The 18,610-nt window shown below is 52.0% G+C and overlaps 1 protein-coding gene across 2 annotated transcripts in view; it reads left to right on the top strand.

Moving 5' to 3' along the window:
* Window positions 1-18,610, top strand: part of SYNPO (synaptopodin) — a 33,457-nt gene that overhangs the window by 12,967 nt on the left and 1,880 nt on the right. The window contains exon 2 of one of the 2 annotated variants that reach the window (XR_013975106.1): window positions 11,360-11,498. Coding sequence is in view for 1 of the 2 variants with exons in the window: in XM_080920076.1 (XP_080776202.1) it covers window positions 11,360-13,746 (2,387 nt within the window). In the remaining variant the exon portion in view is untranslated. Of the gene's footprint in view, window positions 1-11,359; window positions 13,747-18,610 lie in introns of those variants that run through there. The other variant, XM_080920076.1, reaches the window with a different exon arrangement.

Raw genomic sequence — 18,610 nt, 5'->3', positions numbered from 1 at the left:
CACATAGCACATGCAATTGATTTGCTTAATATGAAGGAGTCATGCTATATGCCAGACCACAGTCTAGGCATTTGTCCCTGGGTTTGCTAGCTATAAACCTAAATGATGGGTGGGTGGGCTCCAAAGCCCGTTGAGTCTTTAACCTGGCTGTGCGCTAGTGTCTCTCAGGTGGACCCATGGGTCTAGACTGGAGCCCAGGAATTGGTATGTGGGCCATCTGCAAGTTCTGATCTGGGCAGGATAAAGAAAGGAACTTGCTGAGGCCTTACGTGGCCTTGGGTGCCAGGTGGGGCTGCTCTTTTTCTCCTTCTCCTTCGCTGCCCTGACCCCTGCCCAGGAAAGAAGCTAGGGCAACTGTGGCATCCGGAGACGCCGATGGTGGCTGCTGACCCCTTCGGTGCTGGGCAGGTACTTCACGGGACTTAGCTGTTGTAGAGGTGGAGAAGGGGACATTCTCTGGACAGTGTCATCTCCTGGGACACCCGGGGCAGGTGGTAGGTGTCGATGCATCCCTGAAGAGAGAGGTGCTGACTGACAGTGGAGAGCCATGGATTTCAAAGCGACACTGGTCATTCTCCAGGGGTGAGCGCCCTCCATGCAAGAACTGCTTGGTAACTCTGTTACTTAGAGAGTGGGTGGGCTGGAGGGACACATGTCCTCCCACAAGGTATGTACTTATTTCAGATGTGCCCATGCTAGCCTGCTTCCACGGATATGCCTGCAGGCGCTCACATGTTTGTCCTGCCCACTCTATTTCCTGTGTGCACGACTGGGTAGGTTCTGTTTCGTGCCATGCAGTTTTGAAGCAGGCAGAGCCTCTGCTAAGGGGGAGGGCATCCTGTGTGCAAGGGAGGATGTGCTTGCCTGCCCAGCCCCCCTACTCCCGCCAGTATGGCCAGCGTTAAGGAAAAGATCCCAGAGACAAAAAGTTAGAAGACTGGTAAGAAAGGCAATTTTCTTGTTTGTGTATGATGTAGCCTGCCTCAGGACCTTGGCACGAGCTGTCCCTTGGCCAAGCCACACTCCCCACCCCAGATGCCCATCTTCCCCTGCCCCCTTTCTTCTGGCCTCACTCAGCAGTGCTTTCTCTATGGAGATGACATTGATTGTCAAGGCTACCTTTGCAAGTCACTCTCCACAGGCTCAGGATTACTTTTGTATTTATTATTCACTGTCCTGCCCCGTTATTATTCACTGTGATACTAAAATTCACACATCTTTATGCTACTTTTCTTTACAGCTGTGGACAGTGCCCAACCCTTATAATTTGTGCAACAGATATTGGCTGGATTCGGGGGCCTCTACTATGTATGCTTAGTTCCTCTAAAGTGTCTGATTGTCCTCTCCCTAAGACTTGACGCACCTGAGGCCAGAGGCTCAGCACATGTTTTCTGGAGCACATTCGAAACTTACGTAGCTATGGAGATGTTCAGAATCACGGTCCCACCCAGAACACTTGGCATCCACTAGAGGTGGAAGGCACAGTTCTCTGGCAAGCACTGGTCCCTGTGTGATCCCCAGTGTGAAGAGCTGGGTAAACTAGGTACAAATGGTTTAGGTATTAGCTCAAGGCCACCCAAATGCAACAGGACAGACACCGGAATCAGCATCCTGTGTTCTTTTGTAGTTGAGGAAATGAGAAGGGAAGACTAGCTGATTTGGCACCTCTGGTAGGATTCCTGTTAGGTCCCAGGGTGCAGTTAGGCCGGGAAATTTATAAGTGGCATTGACATGTGTGTGGTTAGGCCAACATCTTCTAGATCCCTGGAGTCCTGATGCCTCCTTGGATGCATATCCAGCCAGAACCTATGTAGGCTGCCTCTTCGCCATTAGGATTTTGGACCTGGGGTGTGTCATTGGTGAGTCTGGCAGATAAACTGATCTTCCCTGCTATAACACTTTAACTAGAGGTTGCTTCTGGGGTCCCCTGGGCAGTGGAAATGGGGTAAGACTACACTTGGTTATAGACCGAGCAGAGGCTGGCTGGGGAAGAGAGGCAGAGGTGGTGAGGAACCAAGAGCCCCATCCCTGGAAGACTCTAGATCTGGCAAAGGCTGGAGGTAACTGCGGGAGTGATCAGTAGTATAAACCTTAGAGTTTCCTCTTCCTCTGCACCTCAGCTGCTGAGTAGTGGCTATGAAGCAGATGGTTGGTCTTTCTCTCTCTCTCTCTCTCTCTCTCTCTCTGTGTGTGTTTGTGTGTGTGTGTGTGTGTGTGTGTGTATGTGTGTGTGTGTGTGTGTGTGTAGGCCCGTTTGCCACCACTCTCAGCTGCTTAGCCTTGTTTTATTAAGGAGGAAGTTCAGACTCATGCAGTTACTCAGAGACCCAATGATATACTAATGGTGAACGATTGCTAATCTGTTGCACAGCACAGTAGGTGGAAGGGTGGACTTCCTGGAGGAGGCGCCAGCTGACCGGATGGGAGTGTGAAGGCAGGTGCTGGAGATCTACAGCTGGCTCTCTAGCCTAATGCGGTAGGGAATCCTCCAACCCTTCAGAGCCTCAGTTTCTCTGTACAATGAGGATAAGAATGCTTGCAGCTCAAGAGGATAAAAGTACAATATTGGAAGAACAGTTATGCACAAAGGAGGAAGACCTGGTATATGGATGTGGTCGGCTGTAGTGACTGACTACTGTGCTATAAACCTTAGGGCTATCTCTGCATCTCAGTCGCTGAGTGGTGGCTTTGAAGCAGATGGTCTACTCTTGTGTGTGTGTGTGTGTGTGTGTGTGCGAGCTCGAGCGCGCGCGCTCACGCGCATGCATCCCTGTCTGTCTGTCTGCCATACCATAGGTTCACCCCACACCTGTGTCACCTGTGAGCAAGCCAGAGCCCCCGCTTGGTCTTCTAACCTCTGTGAGAGGCAGCTTCAGGCCCCATCCCAGGAAAGGCACTGGGTAGAGCTGAGTTCCCATGCTGTTTACCCCAGCGAGCAGCCGGGAGTGCCAGCACGCTTGTGCCGCCCTTATCATTCCTCCTGTGTTTTCGCTCCCCGGTTATTTATTTTTCTGAGAGGAAGGAATGTGGAGAATTTACCACAGGGCTGGCTCCCCCCCCCCCCCGGCTGCACAGCAGCAAAGCAGCAGACACAGATGGCACAGTGGAGGAGGCAGAGGGTCCTGGCTGACTGTGGGACTAAGAGGTGCGGGTTATATAACCACCCAGAGGCCCAAGGCAGATCCCACAGTGCATGTAGCCCAGGCCAGAGCCTGGAAGCTCCCGGGTTCCTGTAAAATGCTACCCAGCCCACTGCATGCAAACTGGACTCCAGGCAAGCCTGCTGTCATTTTTCTTCATCAACGATTTCTTCTCTCCTTCTTGCTTTGGGCCATGGGGGTAGGTTAGGGCCAGACTACCTTTGAGTCTTCTAGTCTCTGAAAACTGTCCCTGGTGCTTTGAACATCCCTCGTCTCCATGTACGGAAACCTAAGGCAAATGCTGTCCTCTGCAGGAAAGGAAGCCTTTGGACTGCTTTATCCTGATCTCTCTCCCTCGGGGCTCCGTGCTCTCTTGGTGTCTTGTGGAAAATTCTTCTCAGGTTTGACAAGGCAACTTGAGGTTTCATCTCCTGTTCCACCCACGAGTTTGCTGCTCTTTCCTTAGTGTCTCTTCTCCCCCTGGGAACCACTCTCCAGTCTAGAAGAATCCAGAAGAATGTGGAATGTGGCTCTAGGGCTGAGTGAGGGAACAAATGAGAAGGTTTGGATGTGGGGGTGCTAGCCCTTCGGGCCACACTCACTGAGCCCTACTACTCATCTCTGTCTGGGGTTAGGGCACTTAACGAAGCTATAGGCAGGTCTTGGCACAGCGCTCAGGAGAAAGGCCACCCCTTTGTGTGGGGCCCAGAGTGTGGCAGGCCTGGGATATGAGCACAGATGAGGGAAAGTTCTCTTTCCTATCCTGGCTTGCCAGCTTTATGTCTCTGGGGTTATGTGTATGGTCTGTCTTGTGCTCCTTAGAGTCTACAGGCCAGCCTTACCTCTCTTACAGGATTTTGTCTTTCTAGGATGAACTTACCTGTCACCACTCTGGCCTGGAACTGTACATAGACCAGGCTGCTCTGGAACTCATAGGGATCACCCTTGCCCTGCCTCCATAGGGGTAGGATTAAGAGTGTGTGCCACCTTGCCTGCCCTGTTTTGTTTGGGTTTTTAATTTTATTTATTTTTATTTTATATGAATAGGTGTTTTGCCTGCATGTATGTTTGTGCCCCACGTGTGTACAGTGCCCGTGAAAGCCAGAAGAGTGTGTTGGGTCTTCAGGAGTTGGAGTTACAAGTGGTTGTTGGCCACCACATAGGTGCTGGGAACCAAGTCCGGGTCTTCTGGGAGAGCAGCAGGTCCTGTAAACCTCTGAGACACTTTTCTAGCCGGTTCTTTTTCTTAATAATTGATCAACTTTTTGATACCAGCTGATACCAGATCTCCGTCTGCAGCCTTGGCTGGCCTGAAGCTTATAGAGACCCTCCAGACTCTACCTCTGCCTCCTGAGTGCTGAAATTAAGGGTCTGCACCGCTATGCTGGGTGTTTTTTTGTTGTTGTTGTTTTGTTCTAGAAAGAGTTTCCTGTAGGCCAGCAGGCCTCAAACCTGCTGGACAGCCAGTCAAACATGACCATGGACTTTTCCCTCCTGCCTCCACCTCTCTAATGCTGAGATTACAGGCATGTGCCACCATGCCCTGTGTCAAGGGCTTTGTGTGGGCCAGACAAGTGCTCCACATGGGTCTGTATCCCCAGCCCTCTGGCTACCATTTCTAAAATTCTGAAATCTACCCATCATTCATTAGTGATCTAGCCAATAGAACAGGCAAGAGGGACACTGAGATAGCCAGGACCTCCCAGGATGCTGTGGCAAGGCCTTGGTTAGCAGACATCTGCAGGGTGCTTTAACCTGCAGAGACAGCTGCCGGCTGAGCCAGGGGTCAGTCTTCCCTCTCCTGTCTGCACCTGGCTCTTTTGACAGGACTAGGGAACCAGGAGTTCTAGCACAGCTAGGGTTCTCTTCCTGCTGTGAGGCCTCAGGGCCTGACTGAGCAGAAAATGCTACTGACCCTGGGCTGGTTGAGTGGGGCTAGCTGGATTTAGAGGTGTGCTTGAATATTCTCTGCAGGTGGAGTTCCACAGAGGGGAGCATCCCAGGCTCAGGGATCAGCCTCACTGCTCCGCATATACTCTGTTCTCTTGGCAACTGTGAGAGCCGGGATGTGCGAGCTAGTCTTCAGTGCTTTTCTTCTCCGTTCTGAGCTGCCCGTCAGAAGTGATCCTTTGTAAATTGCTGTGGGCACTGGAGGAGAAAGCCTTGAGCCTTTGTTTTCAGCATCTGGAACTCAGCAGACTGTGGCGGCTGTCATTGTCACTGAGGGTGTGGGCAGAGAGGAGTGCAGGAGGGAAGCATGTGTGGCCCTGTCCTCAGGCCAGGCTATGTGTTGGGGGGGGACTGAAGACCCCAGATATCATGAAACAAACATCGGGTGGGTTGCCCTGAGCGCGATCCTCAGCTCCATTTCCAACTGGCCATGTGACTTTTCCAAGACACAGCACCTCTGCAAGATAGTCAAAGGTAGAGGTGAGGTCACTGGAAGCCTCAGGGCTGCTCTGAGAGTGAAGTACTGTCCTGTCAGAGTCCCTAGCAGACAGCAGACCCTCCCTGAAGTGCAACTGCTTTACAAGTAAGAATGCCCTGAGCACTGCAGTTCAGACACAGACAGGCAGGGACGTCTTTGAGGAGGGGCTGGTCACATTCTGATTGGGCAAGAAGCTGGGGGCATGGGACACAGACAGGATGGGAAGGAGAAGGTTCCAAGTGTATAGGTTTCTGTATCCCTGTTTCCAGACAGGAGCTTACTCACAGGCAGCAGTGGGAACCCAGAGCTGCTGTTCTCAGCCATTGCTAAGGACACAGAGAGAAGGCAAGCACTGCTCAGGGAAGCTTAGCTGTCAGGACCCTTGAATGCCTAGATGAGTGAGGAAGGAGGGCCCTTCTGGCTCTCCCATGGTTTGGGGTTCTGAGCAGGAGAAAAGCCTAGGGCTGGGAGGGAGGACTGGTGAATCTGGTGAATCTGGCTGCGTGGGGTGGGTTGATTGGCGGGGGAGAGACTGGGGGTGGAGAGGCCATTTAAAAGGCAGAACCGTTTTCCTGATAAAGAGCTGGGCTGAGTCATCCGTGGAGGAGAGAAGTCATATCTAGCTCCTCCGGGTACTGTCAGGGTGGGATTTTCCTCTCTTCTTCGGCCAGGAGCTTAGCTGCCTGTCCCGGAGGCTTTGAGAACACAGGCCAGCGGCAGAGCATCCTGGGGAAGCTGAGCTGCAGGGAGGACCCAGTCAGAGTGAGTAAGCTGAGCACTCAGGGGGGCCTTTGGGGCTTGGGGTGTGACTCAGGGCATGTGGCATCCCCTGTCTGGCCTATTTTCTCTCCCAGCACTAGGAAAGAGGCAAATGGGGACTTCTGCTAGCCTGTAAGCAAGGCTAGAACTGACTGGCTCTAGGGACCCCCTGCTCCTATCCCTACATGCCCCTTCCTATCCAACTGTGGCTCACTCTACAGAGTGATGTGTTGGTCATTGTCCACATGCTTCTGGCATGGATGCACCTCCTCAGGGTCTGTGTCACTTCCCCCTCTGCAGGGAGGATATGAAGCAGGACTGGCAAAGTGGCTGGGTTATTACTCAGACCTCCTCATCTTCCTGCCCCGGTCAAACCAGAGGTTGTGTAGTGGCTGGGACATTGGGTCCTTCCTGACCCCACTGGGGAGCCAGTTGACCCAGCCTGTTTACCCAGCCTGTTGCCAAGGCTCCCAGGCGGCTACAATGGGCTGCTTCCCGTCAACCTCTGTTCCCACCTCTGGCTCCCGTCCTACCCACTAGCTTTGCCTGGACGCTCCCATTGACTGCTATAGTGTGGAGTAGCAGTTCCTTGAATTCTCACTGTCCTGACCTCTCTGGCCTCTCCTCCCTTGCCTCAGATCCCCTCCCTTACTTCAGACAGGCCTAGTGATGGGCAGAATGGGGGGGGGGGCTGCCTACAGAAAGCAATAAGGACTGGAACTTGAAGAGAGGCTCATTCCTGGCTCCGTAGGACCTGGAATTCACTGATTCTAGCCTTATGATCTTCCTGTGCCACCAGCATTCCATTTCTGTCTTAATGAGAGTAAGGTCATCACCTCTCCCCCTGAAAGCAAGAAGTGATGGAAAGCGACCAAGGGGTGTTGATGGGACGAGGAGATAGGGCTCTACCTTCTAGGAACCTCTGATCTTCCTTAGTGCCCCTCCCGCTGAAGTGCCAAGCTACAAAGCCCTGTGGTTAAGACCTCTCACTTCCCAGTCGGACTTTCTGAGTCTGGAATCCCAGCTCTGTCACTGTTGTTTGGCACTGGATGGACAACTCTGAGCCTGGCTGTTAACTACAAAATGGGAAGAGCAACAAAAGTATTATCATTTGTGATCGCCTAGTGGATGGAAAAAAAAAAAAAAAAAACAAAAAAACAAAAAACAAAATCCCAAAACTGAAGAGCATGCAGTGCTGTGCCTGGGCCACGTGAGGCCTGTACACCACCACCCTGAGACAGTGCTCTGTGTTTGAGCCTCTCCTCCACTCCGGATCTGTCCTGTCTTGTCTTACCTGACCCCAGGTAGCTCTTCTCTTTGTCTACCCTCCAACCTTCTTCAAAGGCCTGTATTCGGGGCTGCTGCCTAAAGCTCTACATAGGCCTTCAGTGATCTAGGCTAGGAAAAAGGGCATCATGACCCGTTCCACAGCCAGGCAGTGAGGACTGCTGGTCCCGGTGGCCCTGGCTCACCTCTGCTCTGTCTAAAATCAAGAAGCACAATCTTAGACAAGTTTGCTATTGGCAGGGGTGACATTTCCCTAGGAGACTTCAGTTGGCATGTCCCCTGTTTGCCTGTGACAGTGGACTCTGGTGTACTTTTGGTTGGCCAAGTTCTGCACTACCTCCATGTTTGTGTGAGGTGACAAAAAGTTTGCCATACTAGTTGTCCGGGTTGGCTCCAAATGTCCCATTGAATCTTTTATGTGCACTGCAGCTGGCCTGGGGTGCAGGACTCCCCTAGAAGGGAGGCTCACTCCCCTCTGGCCCTTTCTGCCATTCCTCTTGGAACTTAGGGACAGCTCTGAGCTCATCTAGAGCAAATCAGAATATAACTAGCCGGGCTGGAGGTCAGCAATCTGGGTCCCTGGCCACCTCCTCTTTGTGACCCTTTGTTTTCCTGAGCCTTCCAAGCTGGCTTCTCCCCAAGGGCCTTTCACACCTGCCTTGGAAGCCAGGGGTTTGGGGGTTAGTGTGTGTATGTGAGGCATGGGAGTCAGGGCACACAGGACTGGTCCTGAAGCAGGAAAGTAAGGAGGAAGCCACAGTGTGCAGGGACATGGAGTGGCATGGATGTTCAAGCACCAGATCACTTTCTATCTGCCTTACTCTGTGGGATCCTGGCTCTCGGCAATGCTGTTGGATAGCTCAGCTTCCGGTTCCTGCTTTTGGTTTTTCTCATGTACTTAATGAATGCTAGCTGCAACTGCTACAAGTGTGTCAGAAGGAACATTGGTCATGGTGGGCTCTGTATCCCGGGGCACACAGGATGAATTTGCCCCTGTGATTCTCTGCAGGACTGTCAGGGTGCAAAGGGAAAGCTGTTTGCTGGTGTGGCTGGGGATGGGGTAGGGCAGAAGCACACCAAGTCAGCAGCCCATGCCAGCTGGGCGTGTAAATAAGTTTTGCACATGTAGGGGTGTGGCTTTAGGGATGCAAGAATTGTTCAGAGACTTGTACCATGACAGCCACCTCCAAGCTGCTGAGACTCTGTGGTGCTTCTCCAGAGTCCCCTGATGTGTACCTTTCAGGATCCTGATCTAGGCTATGCGGGAAATGAGTTTTGCAGGATAAAGACTGGGTAATGTCTGCCCCCATGAGCAGGGTTGGTCCTCAGTAGCCTGCTGTTCCTGGGGGTAGCATGAGCCTTCTTTGCCCTTTTCCCTGATGGTGACAGACACCTTGTACTTAGGAGCTCACAGCAGCTCCCAAACCTTTCTCAGCTAAGGAGCCCGTGACTCTGGTAGAGGATAAGAGCTTGCCAAGATCATAGGGATGGCCCAGCCGGAGAACTTGGCTTTGGGCCAGGAGACCTGTTTCGAACAGAGGGAGACTGGGCATGAGCCAAACATTTCCTAAAGGCTTTCCTGCGTGTCTGGAAACCTCATCTTCAGCTGTCCCAGGGCAGTGGTCTGGCTAAAGCCTTCATGTTTTATAGAGGGGGACAGGTGGGGTAGACTATGCGCTGTCATTGTGGCATGAGGGGGAAGCTACCACCCCTGTAGTAGATGGGAGGGTGGAGCCAGAGAGCCACAACACAAAGACCGGCCCTCCATGGACCTCTCTGCCAACTCCTGCCTAGGGGCCAGTCGACTTTGCCCCGAGATACTCTCTGGATCTCAGTTTCCCTATCTATAAAATGGGGTCATGGCGGACTACCAATCTCCTGTATCAAGGCAGTTTCATCTCTCAGAGTCCACGAACTCTGAGCCAGGCTGGCAAGATGCCTAGAAAGAGTGTCCCTGGAGACCCATCAGCCTGTCAGGGCCAGGGCTAATTAGGGTGAGTTAGGAGGGAGGGCAGGGTCAGATTCCTCAAGAGCTAATTAGCTTCCCACTGTGGGGGAGGGGTTTTCTCAGCCACTGGGTAAGCTGTGACCCTGGTCATAGGCTGATCCCTCCAGCTCCCTGTGACTCATCTGTTCAGGCATCTGTTTGTTTATTCATTCATTGTTCAGCGGCATTGAGCACCAAGTGCGTGCCAGCCGGGCACTGCGGACAGAATGATTACCTCACTTAGTAGGAGGCTGACCAGTGACCTCTGTCCTTGCCATGTCCCATCGAATCTTTTCTCCAGAAAGACCTTCAGCACAGTTGTGGAGTGACTCCACCTTTGCCACCCAGAGCTGTATGGCCTTGGGTCTGTCAGGAATCTCTGAACGTCTTCACCCAGCTTTTCTCTTCTGCACCCCAGACCAATGGCTGCCTCTCAGGGCATTTGGGAGAACAAGATGAATGAACACAGGGAGCATTGACGTTAGTCAAGGGTGTCTGCCACTTGGCTTATGTTAGCATGTACAAAGTTGTAAATAGTTATCTTAATAAAAAGGAGAGAAAAAAATTGGGGAAGGATGTAGAAACCAGCAGTGTGGTCTTTTGATTTGATGTGTCATAGTCAGGGGCAGGGACATGGTTACTTTCTCGTGTTTTTATTTTTAGAAATAAGGTGTATTAACCTTTTTATTTTTATTTATTTATTTTTTGAGACTGGGTCTCTCTATTGTAGTCCTGATTGTCCTGGGGCTTGCTATGGAGACCCGGCTGGCCTAGAACTTACAAAGATCCTCCTATTTCTGCTTTCCCAAGTGCTGGGATTAAAGGCGCATACCACCATGCCCTGCATATTAACATGTTTTCAGAAAAAGAAGTCTTAGTGGCAGATGAGACGGCTCAACAGGTAAAGGCACTTGCTGTGCAAACCTGGTGGCTGAGTTTGATCCCCAGAACCCGAGTGAAGGTAGAATGAGCCCTGACAAAATAGTCCTCTGACCTCCCTGTGTGTAACATGGTACACACTTCCCCACACCAATAATGATAAATTTGAAATGCCTTAAAGCTTAGTAGCACCTTTCTATAAAATACCAAGCAAATGGCCAAACTCTCAGCTTGAAAGTATAAAGGGCCCTCAGAAATACATACATAAGGTGTCCTGGACTTTGCACATTTAGGAATCTTTAGGTCGAGCACTATTCTCGGGATTGGGGTCAGAAAGGTAAACATGTCAAGCGATGCCTTTGAAACTGTGCTGGGTGAGGAGACAGATGATCAATCAGCAAACACATTGATTTTGGACAGTGGTGAATGTTGTGCAGGAAAAGCAGAGATACATAGGAGACAGGAAGGTCTGTCTCTCCGGGGAAGGCGTGCTGTCAGGGAAAAGGATATTCCCAGCATATATGGGGCCTTACTTGGTCTTGCCTTCCTTTCTCTTCCCCTCCTTTAGTGCAGAAGAAAGACAGAGTTGATGTGAATCACTCTCGGGGGTGGGGGTGGGGTGAGAGTGGCCAGTGGCCAGAGGGATCATGGGAAATGTAGTTAGAGCTATGGCTCATTTGGAGAAGTACTGTATTAGCAACCTTCCAGGGTAGTCCAAAGAGATGGACAGGCTATCCTGGACAGCCAATCAGCCTCACCCTTGAATCCTCATGACCTCTGATTCTAGGAAACTGAGTAAAGATCAGATTTCAAAGAGATGTAAGAGGGCGTAATGACTGTCTGTATGATTTTGCTAACCAGGCTGTATCCTCTCTGCAGCATTCAGCCGAAGCACGAGCTTCACTGAAAAGGATCTGAAGGAGGCCAAGGCGAGGAGCCAGCAGATTGCAGCCCAGCTGACCACCCCTCCCAGCTCCAACTCCCGAGGGGTCCAGCTCTTCAACAAGCGCAGGCAGAGGGTGAATGAGTTTACCTTGGAGAGCCGAGGCCAGAGGTCATCAAAGCTCAGCCAAGAGGCCCTCCAAACAGGGCATCCTTCAAGCCCCACAGGCCATGCCCCAGGGCTTAGTGTGAATCCTACATCTCCATCAAAGCCCGGCTCTCCAAAGCACCCCAGCCCCCAAAGCCCCAGCCGAGGGGTCCCTGGCCACATCATGGAGGGGTACTCAGAGGAAGCCAGTCTGCTGCGGCACCTGGAGAAGGTTGCCAGTGAGGAGGAAGAAGTACCATTGGTAGTTTATTTAAAGGAGAACGCAGCCCTGCTGACAGCTAACGGGCTACACCTGTCCCAGAGCCGAGAGACCCAGCAGTCCTCACCAAACCCTCCCGAAACTGAAGTACCCAGTCCAACTGCAGATGTCAACCAGAACCCCTCCCCACCCAATGCCACACTCACCACACCAGCCTCTAACAGTCACCACAACCAGCCCACTGCTGATGTCAATCAGAACCCCCCAGCAACCATCACCCCTGTCCAACAGAATTCATCGGAGGCACAGTGTCCCACGAACGGCACACTTGATTCCAAACCCAGCACTCCGTGTGCCGATGATGGGCAGCCCGCGGTGCCAGCAGAGGAGGTGAGGTCTAGCATTCACTTGATTGACAAGGTGTCAGCTCCTTCATCTGCCACCAGCACCTTCTCTAGAGAAGCCACTCCCCTCTCCAGCTCTGGGCCACCAGCAGCCGACCTTATGTCCAGCTCCCTGCTCATTGACATGCATCCTAGCACCCTAGTGGCATCAGCAGAACAAGAGGAGCCTGGACGTGCAGCTGTCACCACGCCCACTAAGGCGTATAGTGAAGTTCATCTCACACTAGCCAAGCCTGCATCCGTGGTCAACAGGACCGCCAGGCCATTTGGGATCCAGTCACCAGGGACTACTACCAGTCATATCGAGCAAAGCCCCATGATGGGGAGACGACATTTTGGAGAGAAGACCTGGGCTCCCCCGGCTAGCAGTATGGCGGATAGGAGTCCCCAGCCACAGAGACACATAATGTCCCGCAGTCCTATGGTAGAAAGGAGGCTGGTTGGGCAGCGAAGCCCAGTTGTAGAGAGACGGCCCTTAGGAAACTTCACCCCACCCCCCACCTATGCGGAGACTCTGTCAACAGCCCCTGTGGCTTCTCGGGTTAGGTCTCCCCCCTCTTACTCTACTCTGTATCCCAGCTCTGACCCCAAGCCTCCCCATTTGAAAGGTCAGGTAGCCCCTGCCAACAAGACAGGAATTTTGGAAGAATCTATGGCACGCCGAGGCAGCCGGAAATCAATGTTCACTTTCGTAGAGAAGCCCAAGGTGACCCCGAATCCAGACTTGCTGGACCTAGTGCAGACAGCTGATGAGAAGCGGAGGCAGAGAGACCACGGGGAGGTGGGCTTGGAAGAAGAGCCCTTTGCCCTGGGAGCTGAGGCCTCCAACTTCCAGCAGGAGCCAATAGCTCGGGACAGGACCAGCCCTGCGGCATCTGAGGAGACTGTCCCGGAGTGGGCCTCCTGCCTCAAGTCACCCCGTATCCAAGCCAAGCCGAAGCCCAAACCCAACCAGAACCTCTCAGAGGCCTCAGGGAAGGGGGCTGAGCTCTATGCCCGCCGCCAGTCACGGATGGAGAAATACGTCATAGAATCTTCTTCAGGCCATGCTGAATTGGCCCGCTGCCCTTCACCTACTATGTCTCTGCCTTCATCCTGGAAGTACACCACTAATGCCCCTGGGGGCTTCCGAGTGGCATCCTTAAGCCCAGCGCGGACTCCGCCTGCCTCTCTCTACCACGGCTATCTGCCAGAGAATGGAGTCCTGCGCCCTGAGCCTACCAAGCAGCAGCCATACCAGATGAGGCCTTCACTCTATGCTCTGTCGCCGGTCAAGGAACCTGCCAAGGCCTCGTCACGTGCCACCTCATCACGCACTCCGTCACGCACTGTCTCACCTCGTGCTGCCTCTCCAGCCAAGCCTAGCTCCCTGGACCTGGTGCCCAACCTGCCCAGAGCAGGCTTCCCATCATCTCCTGCTCTGCCTCGGCCTTCCCGCTCCTCCCCAGGCTTCTACACTGCCCCAGTCCATGACAGCCTTCAGCCCACTGCCGTGAGCCCCACCTACAGCAGTGATATCTCCCCCGTGTCTCCCTCCAGGGCGTGGTCTCCTCGAGCCAAGCAGGCCCCCAGGCCTTCCTTCTCCACCAGGAATGCTGGGATCGAGGCGCAGGTGTGGAAGCCTTCCTTCTGCTTCAAGTAACACATCCCAGTGCCTGTCTTGTCTCCTTCTCGGAGGGCCAGGGAGAAGACTGGGCAGGATATAGCTCAGGGCTTAGTGAGGAAGATGGACATCCATGGTTCAAGGTCTGGTGTTAACACCAGATGTGTGACTGTAGGTGGACCATCTCCCCTCTCTGAGCTGTAGACAAAGGGGCTTAGATGCCATGTCAGGGTGATGAGGGGATCATGGAGAAAGAAGACCCTCAGAGGGTCCCAATGAGCAGAGAGTCTTTCTCTGACCTTGCAAGCTTCAGGGACGAGACTCTGATGGCAGTGTCTTGCTTGGAGAAAGCCCAGAGGTGTCCTCATGGGGACTTCTAGAACAGACAGCCTTCCGACACCTATGAATCTGCAAGCTCTGGGTGTGCCTTACTCATAGGGCTCAGGCTCCTGGCCTCTGGCTTCCCGCTTCTGGATTCTCGCCTTCACAGGGTGTTTCTTCCCCCCTCTGCCTTCTGGACATTTCCTCTCTCCTGCCTCAGAGAGCTTTGCCTGGCTCCACCTCCTCTCCCAAGTCCTCTGCTGCCTGTGGACTTAGCACACCACTCCTTTCTGATGCTTGTCCTCCTTCTCTCTGAGACTCTGCTGCCTCCGTGCCCTCTCCAGGACGTGGCTCTCCACAGGGATTGAGACTCCTGGGCCCAGACCTCAGTCCTGCTTCCAACTGCCTTGCCTTCACTGTTCTGGGGCGAGGGACATCCCCGGGGAACCCTGAGAAGAGTGTCTTTTAGAAAGCTATGCAGATATGGATGTTGTTAGGCAAGTGACCCTTTGGTGACATGCTGACCTCAGGCAAGATCTCTCTGACTAAGAGAGGCCACCTGGATGCAAAGGTTCAAGGTCCAGGGCGAGGCAACGGAGGGGTGTCCTAGACTCACCCACATGTCCCATTTGCTGGGGAGCTTTGGCCAATTCACTTCTCTTTTCTAGGCCTTAGTTTTCCCGTGCACACAGGGTCTTCTAGTGGTGATAATCACTGGAGCTTGAGAGCACAGGCTGACACCATGGGATAAGCCTCAGAAGCAAGCACACTGTCATATAGGAAGAAAGTGGATGGGCTGCTGCTGAGGGACAGGAAGTTAGCGTTTCGTGAGAATGGCCTGATAAGGTAGGGCCGCACGGAGCTGCTGCAGTGGGCTACAGTCAGAGAAGCCTGGGCTGGGCCACCTTAAGCTTGGGATCAGATGGTAACAGTGAGAACATGGCACAGTAGCTCAGAAGAGGCTCAGAAAAGCCTTGGACTTAGTTCTGGATTCTAACTGAATGTGCATCTCAGGTCTCAGTTTCTCCATTTATACAGAGAGTGTGGAGTCAGGTAGCCTAAGATCTCCCACTCCCTGCCTCCCTTTGATGTGGTACACACACACACACACATACACACACACACGCACACGCCCCCAGAAGTAGCCTCTTTTTTGGGGGAGGGTGAGAATACAGATACAAGAAGACAGACACACTTAGATGGAATCCTCCCAAGACTTGAGGCTAGGACCACCCACTTCCTCTTTCCCAGCCCTATTTCTGGGATCCCAGAGGGGCAGGGGTGGTGGAGGCGGTGCCCGTACTTGGCTGAGTGCGCAGTTTGAGCTTTAGGCTTGTCTCCATGGGAACAGGGGTGCCTTGTCAGTGAGCTCTTCCACACAGAAGAGGGGGATGCGTGGGGAAACTGAGTGAGCTTGATTCCTTCAGGCCAGGTCCTCCCAGTACAGAGTCAGCCTCTAGGAGACCCTGCTCCTTTGCACCTAGGGCGGGAGGGTTGGCAGTGGAGGAGCCCACTTCCATCCTGTAGCTCCTGCCGAGGGCTGAACTCTTTGGTCCTGCCTCCTGTTCTCAATACACTCTGTCTCAAATCTGCCTTGCTTCTTTCTTCTGCGCTGTTGCTGCCGCAAGGTGGGACTCCCCCTCTCTTCCCTGATTCAGGCCTGGAAGCAAAGTGGGATGGCTCAGCTGCTGTGTGTGGATGGAGTGAGGTTGTGTCCATGTGTGCTACTGTGCCTGCTGTGTGTCTGAACCTGCTAGGTGTCAGCCATGTGCTGCTTAGGAGAAGAGGGCACTTCCTTCCCCTTCTTTCCTGCATCTGAGTCGCCCAGATCACGTTGAGGATAGAGAAAAAAAACACTGCCCTATGGCCCAAATTGGTTTGGGGTTCCATCCATCTGTTTGTCTGTCTGTCTGTCTTGACTATTTATTTATTTATTTATTTATTTATTTATTTATTTATTTGATAGGGTTTGTAGCTGAGTTTGGCCTTGAACTCATGATGATCCTCCTGCCTCAGCCATCTGAATGCTAGGACTATAATCATGAGCTTCCCTGCCTAGTTCTATGGTTTGCTTTTTGGTTTATTTGTTTTTATTTCTCTATTTTTTTTATTTTTTGAGACAAGAGCTGGCTGACCCAGAACTTGCTAGGTAGACTGGGCTAGCCTTGAACTCACAGAGATCCACCAGCCTCTATTTCCCAAGAACTGGTATGGAAGATGTCCATCAATATGCCTGGCTCTGGTTTGCCTACCCCTCCTTCCTTCCTCCTCCCTCTTTTAATAAGTGGGATTGAAATGTCATCCACCAGAACACTCACTCTCCAGTTCCCTCTAGTCCCCTCCCCCTCCCCATTTTATCTAAACTGACTGTGTGCCACATTCATCACTAACCCTGACTGGCTCCCTTGGTAGAGAAGGCTGGTTCCTTGACTTTGCAAGGCCTCTGACGGTCTCTGGCCCCGTTTCCCCCTTCTGTTCAGTTGCAGGAGGTGCCCTGGGAGTTCCGAGGCCTCTGACACTGCCATATGGTCCGCTCAGCTTTTATCTCCACCCCATGGTGCATAGACCCTACTTTGGACCTAGGGTGACCGGCTGCTACTTTCTCAATTTCACACATTGCATTTTCAAGGAGTTTGAAAATAAGTGCACTAAGCTCTTCTGCAGGAAGTGGAAAGTTCTGCTTTCTTCTTCCTTTCTGTATTATGCATCCTCTGCCCGCCTCCCCTCACCCTTCCACCTCCCCCCTCCACCTCCCCCCCTCCCTCACCCCCACAGTCCATCCTGAAACACGGCACTTAGCATGAAGTCAGGCCTGGCTCACCTCCACATTTCAGCCCATGTCTGAGCCATGAACACTTACGTCACAGTCCTGAGTCTGATCACTCCTTCCACTTGGATCTAGCAGTCCCCGGTGACCATGAAAGACAGAAACAGGTTTTTTTAAAAGAGATTTTTAAACAGTTCTCATAGCTCCTCCAGCCTCATTAACTAGGGCCAGGCATGGTGGCCCATGCCTTTGAGCTCAGCAGAGGCAGGCAGATCTCTGTGAGCCTGGTCTACATAGCAAGCTCTAGGACAGCCAGGGCTATATAGAGAGGCCGTGTCTAAGACAACAACAAAATGTGTGTTGACTGGCTTGGACCATGAGCTCAAGGTGGCATTCATTATGTAATGGGACATACCTGGGCCCTTGCAATTGGCTTTTGGATCTGAGACTCTGGTCTCAGCCTCTGGTCCTTTCTGTCTACCCTGGGGTAGAGGCCTTCCTTGAAGCTCTTCCCCATAAGCTTCAGGTGACCTGGCTGCATGCTGGGATGTGTCACACACACAGAACAGCTCCCTGGGACTCTGGCTGGAATTAACACATACGGCCTTGACCCTGGGAATAAAGTTGGGCTGAGGCCTTGTGCTGACTCTTAACTTGTTTCCCCATAAGCTTGGATATCCTTGAAAAGGTCCCTACAGCATCACATGCCACCAGGAATGTCCTGACTGTCCCCAGTGGTCCTTTTTAGAGAGGACACTGAGGCTGGACTCATCTTGTGATTGGAGAATATATACCTTCTGTCTCTGTTGTTTCTTTTGCTTGGGAGGGACAAAGTTCTCCGCTGGGTGGAAGGATAACTGGTAGGTGAGTGTCTGGGTCAAAGAATGTGTCTTCTGGGTGACTATAGACTTTGACTGTGGTGAAGTCACCCACTGGACCCTATAGCTTAGGACTGAGGTGGATGGATGATTGCTAGTGAACATGGACTCAACTAAGAGAGCAAGTGACTATATCTGGAATATGGGTGAATAGCTGGACAGTTTAAGGTGGAATATGGGTGAACAGCTGGACAGTTTAAGGTGGAATATGGGTGAACAGCTGGATAGTTTAAGGTGGAATATGGGTAAACAGCTGGACAGTTTAAGTAAGGTGTGTGTGTATTCCTAAGCCCTCCACTTTTGAAACACACACACACACACACACACCACAGACACTGGTGGGTGGGGAAGAATACACTGGACTGCTAATTACACCCCTTGTTCTCTTGTTTTTGTTTGTTTGTTTTTGACAGGGTTTCTTGGGGTTGGAGAGATGGCTCAGTGGCTAAGAGAACTGGCTGCTCTTCAAAGGTCCAGAGTTAAATTCCCAGCGACCATATGGTGGCTCACAAATGTCTATAGTGGGATCTGATGCCCTTTTTTTGCATGCAGGTGTACATGCAGAAAGAGCATTCATACATAAAATAAATCTTGGGAGGGGTGGAAGAGAGACAGGGTTTCTCTGTAGCCGTGGCTGCTCTAGAGCTCACTCTATAGACCAGGCTGGCTTCGAACTCACTGAGAATCTCCTGCCTCTGCTTCCAAGTACCCCGGCATGAAATCCTTTCTCAAAAAAAAAAAAAAAAAAAAAAAAAAAAAATGCTTTTATATATGAAAATAATATAAACATCAAGGTAGATATTTACATTTTAAACTAGTTAATGCAACTGTATGGTTTAAAATTCTGAACAGATATAGGAAGTAGTAACTTAAAAAGACTTGTTCCCACGTCCCTATGGCTGTGTGC

The sequence above is a fragment of the Micromys minutus genome (assembly GCF_963924665.1).
Source record: "Micromys minutus genome assembly, chromosome: 8".
Classification (NCBI taxonomy): Eukaryota; Metazoa; Chordata; class Mammalia; order Rodentia; family Muridae; genus Micromys; species Micromys minutus.
This window is presented reverse-complemented; position numbering and strand designations above follow the sequence as displayed.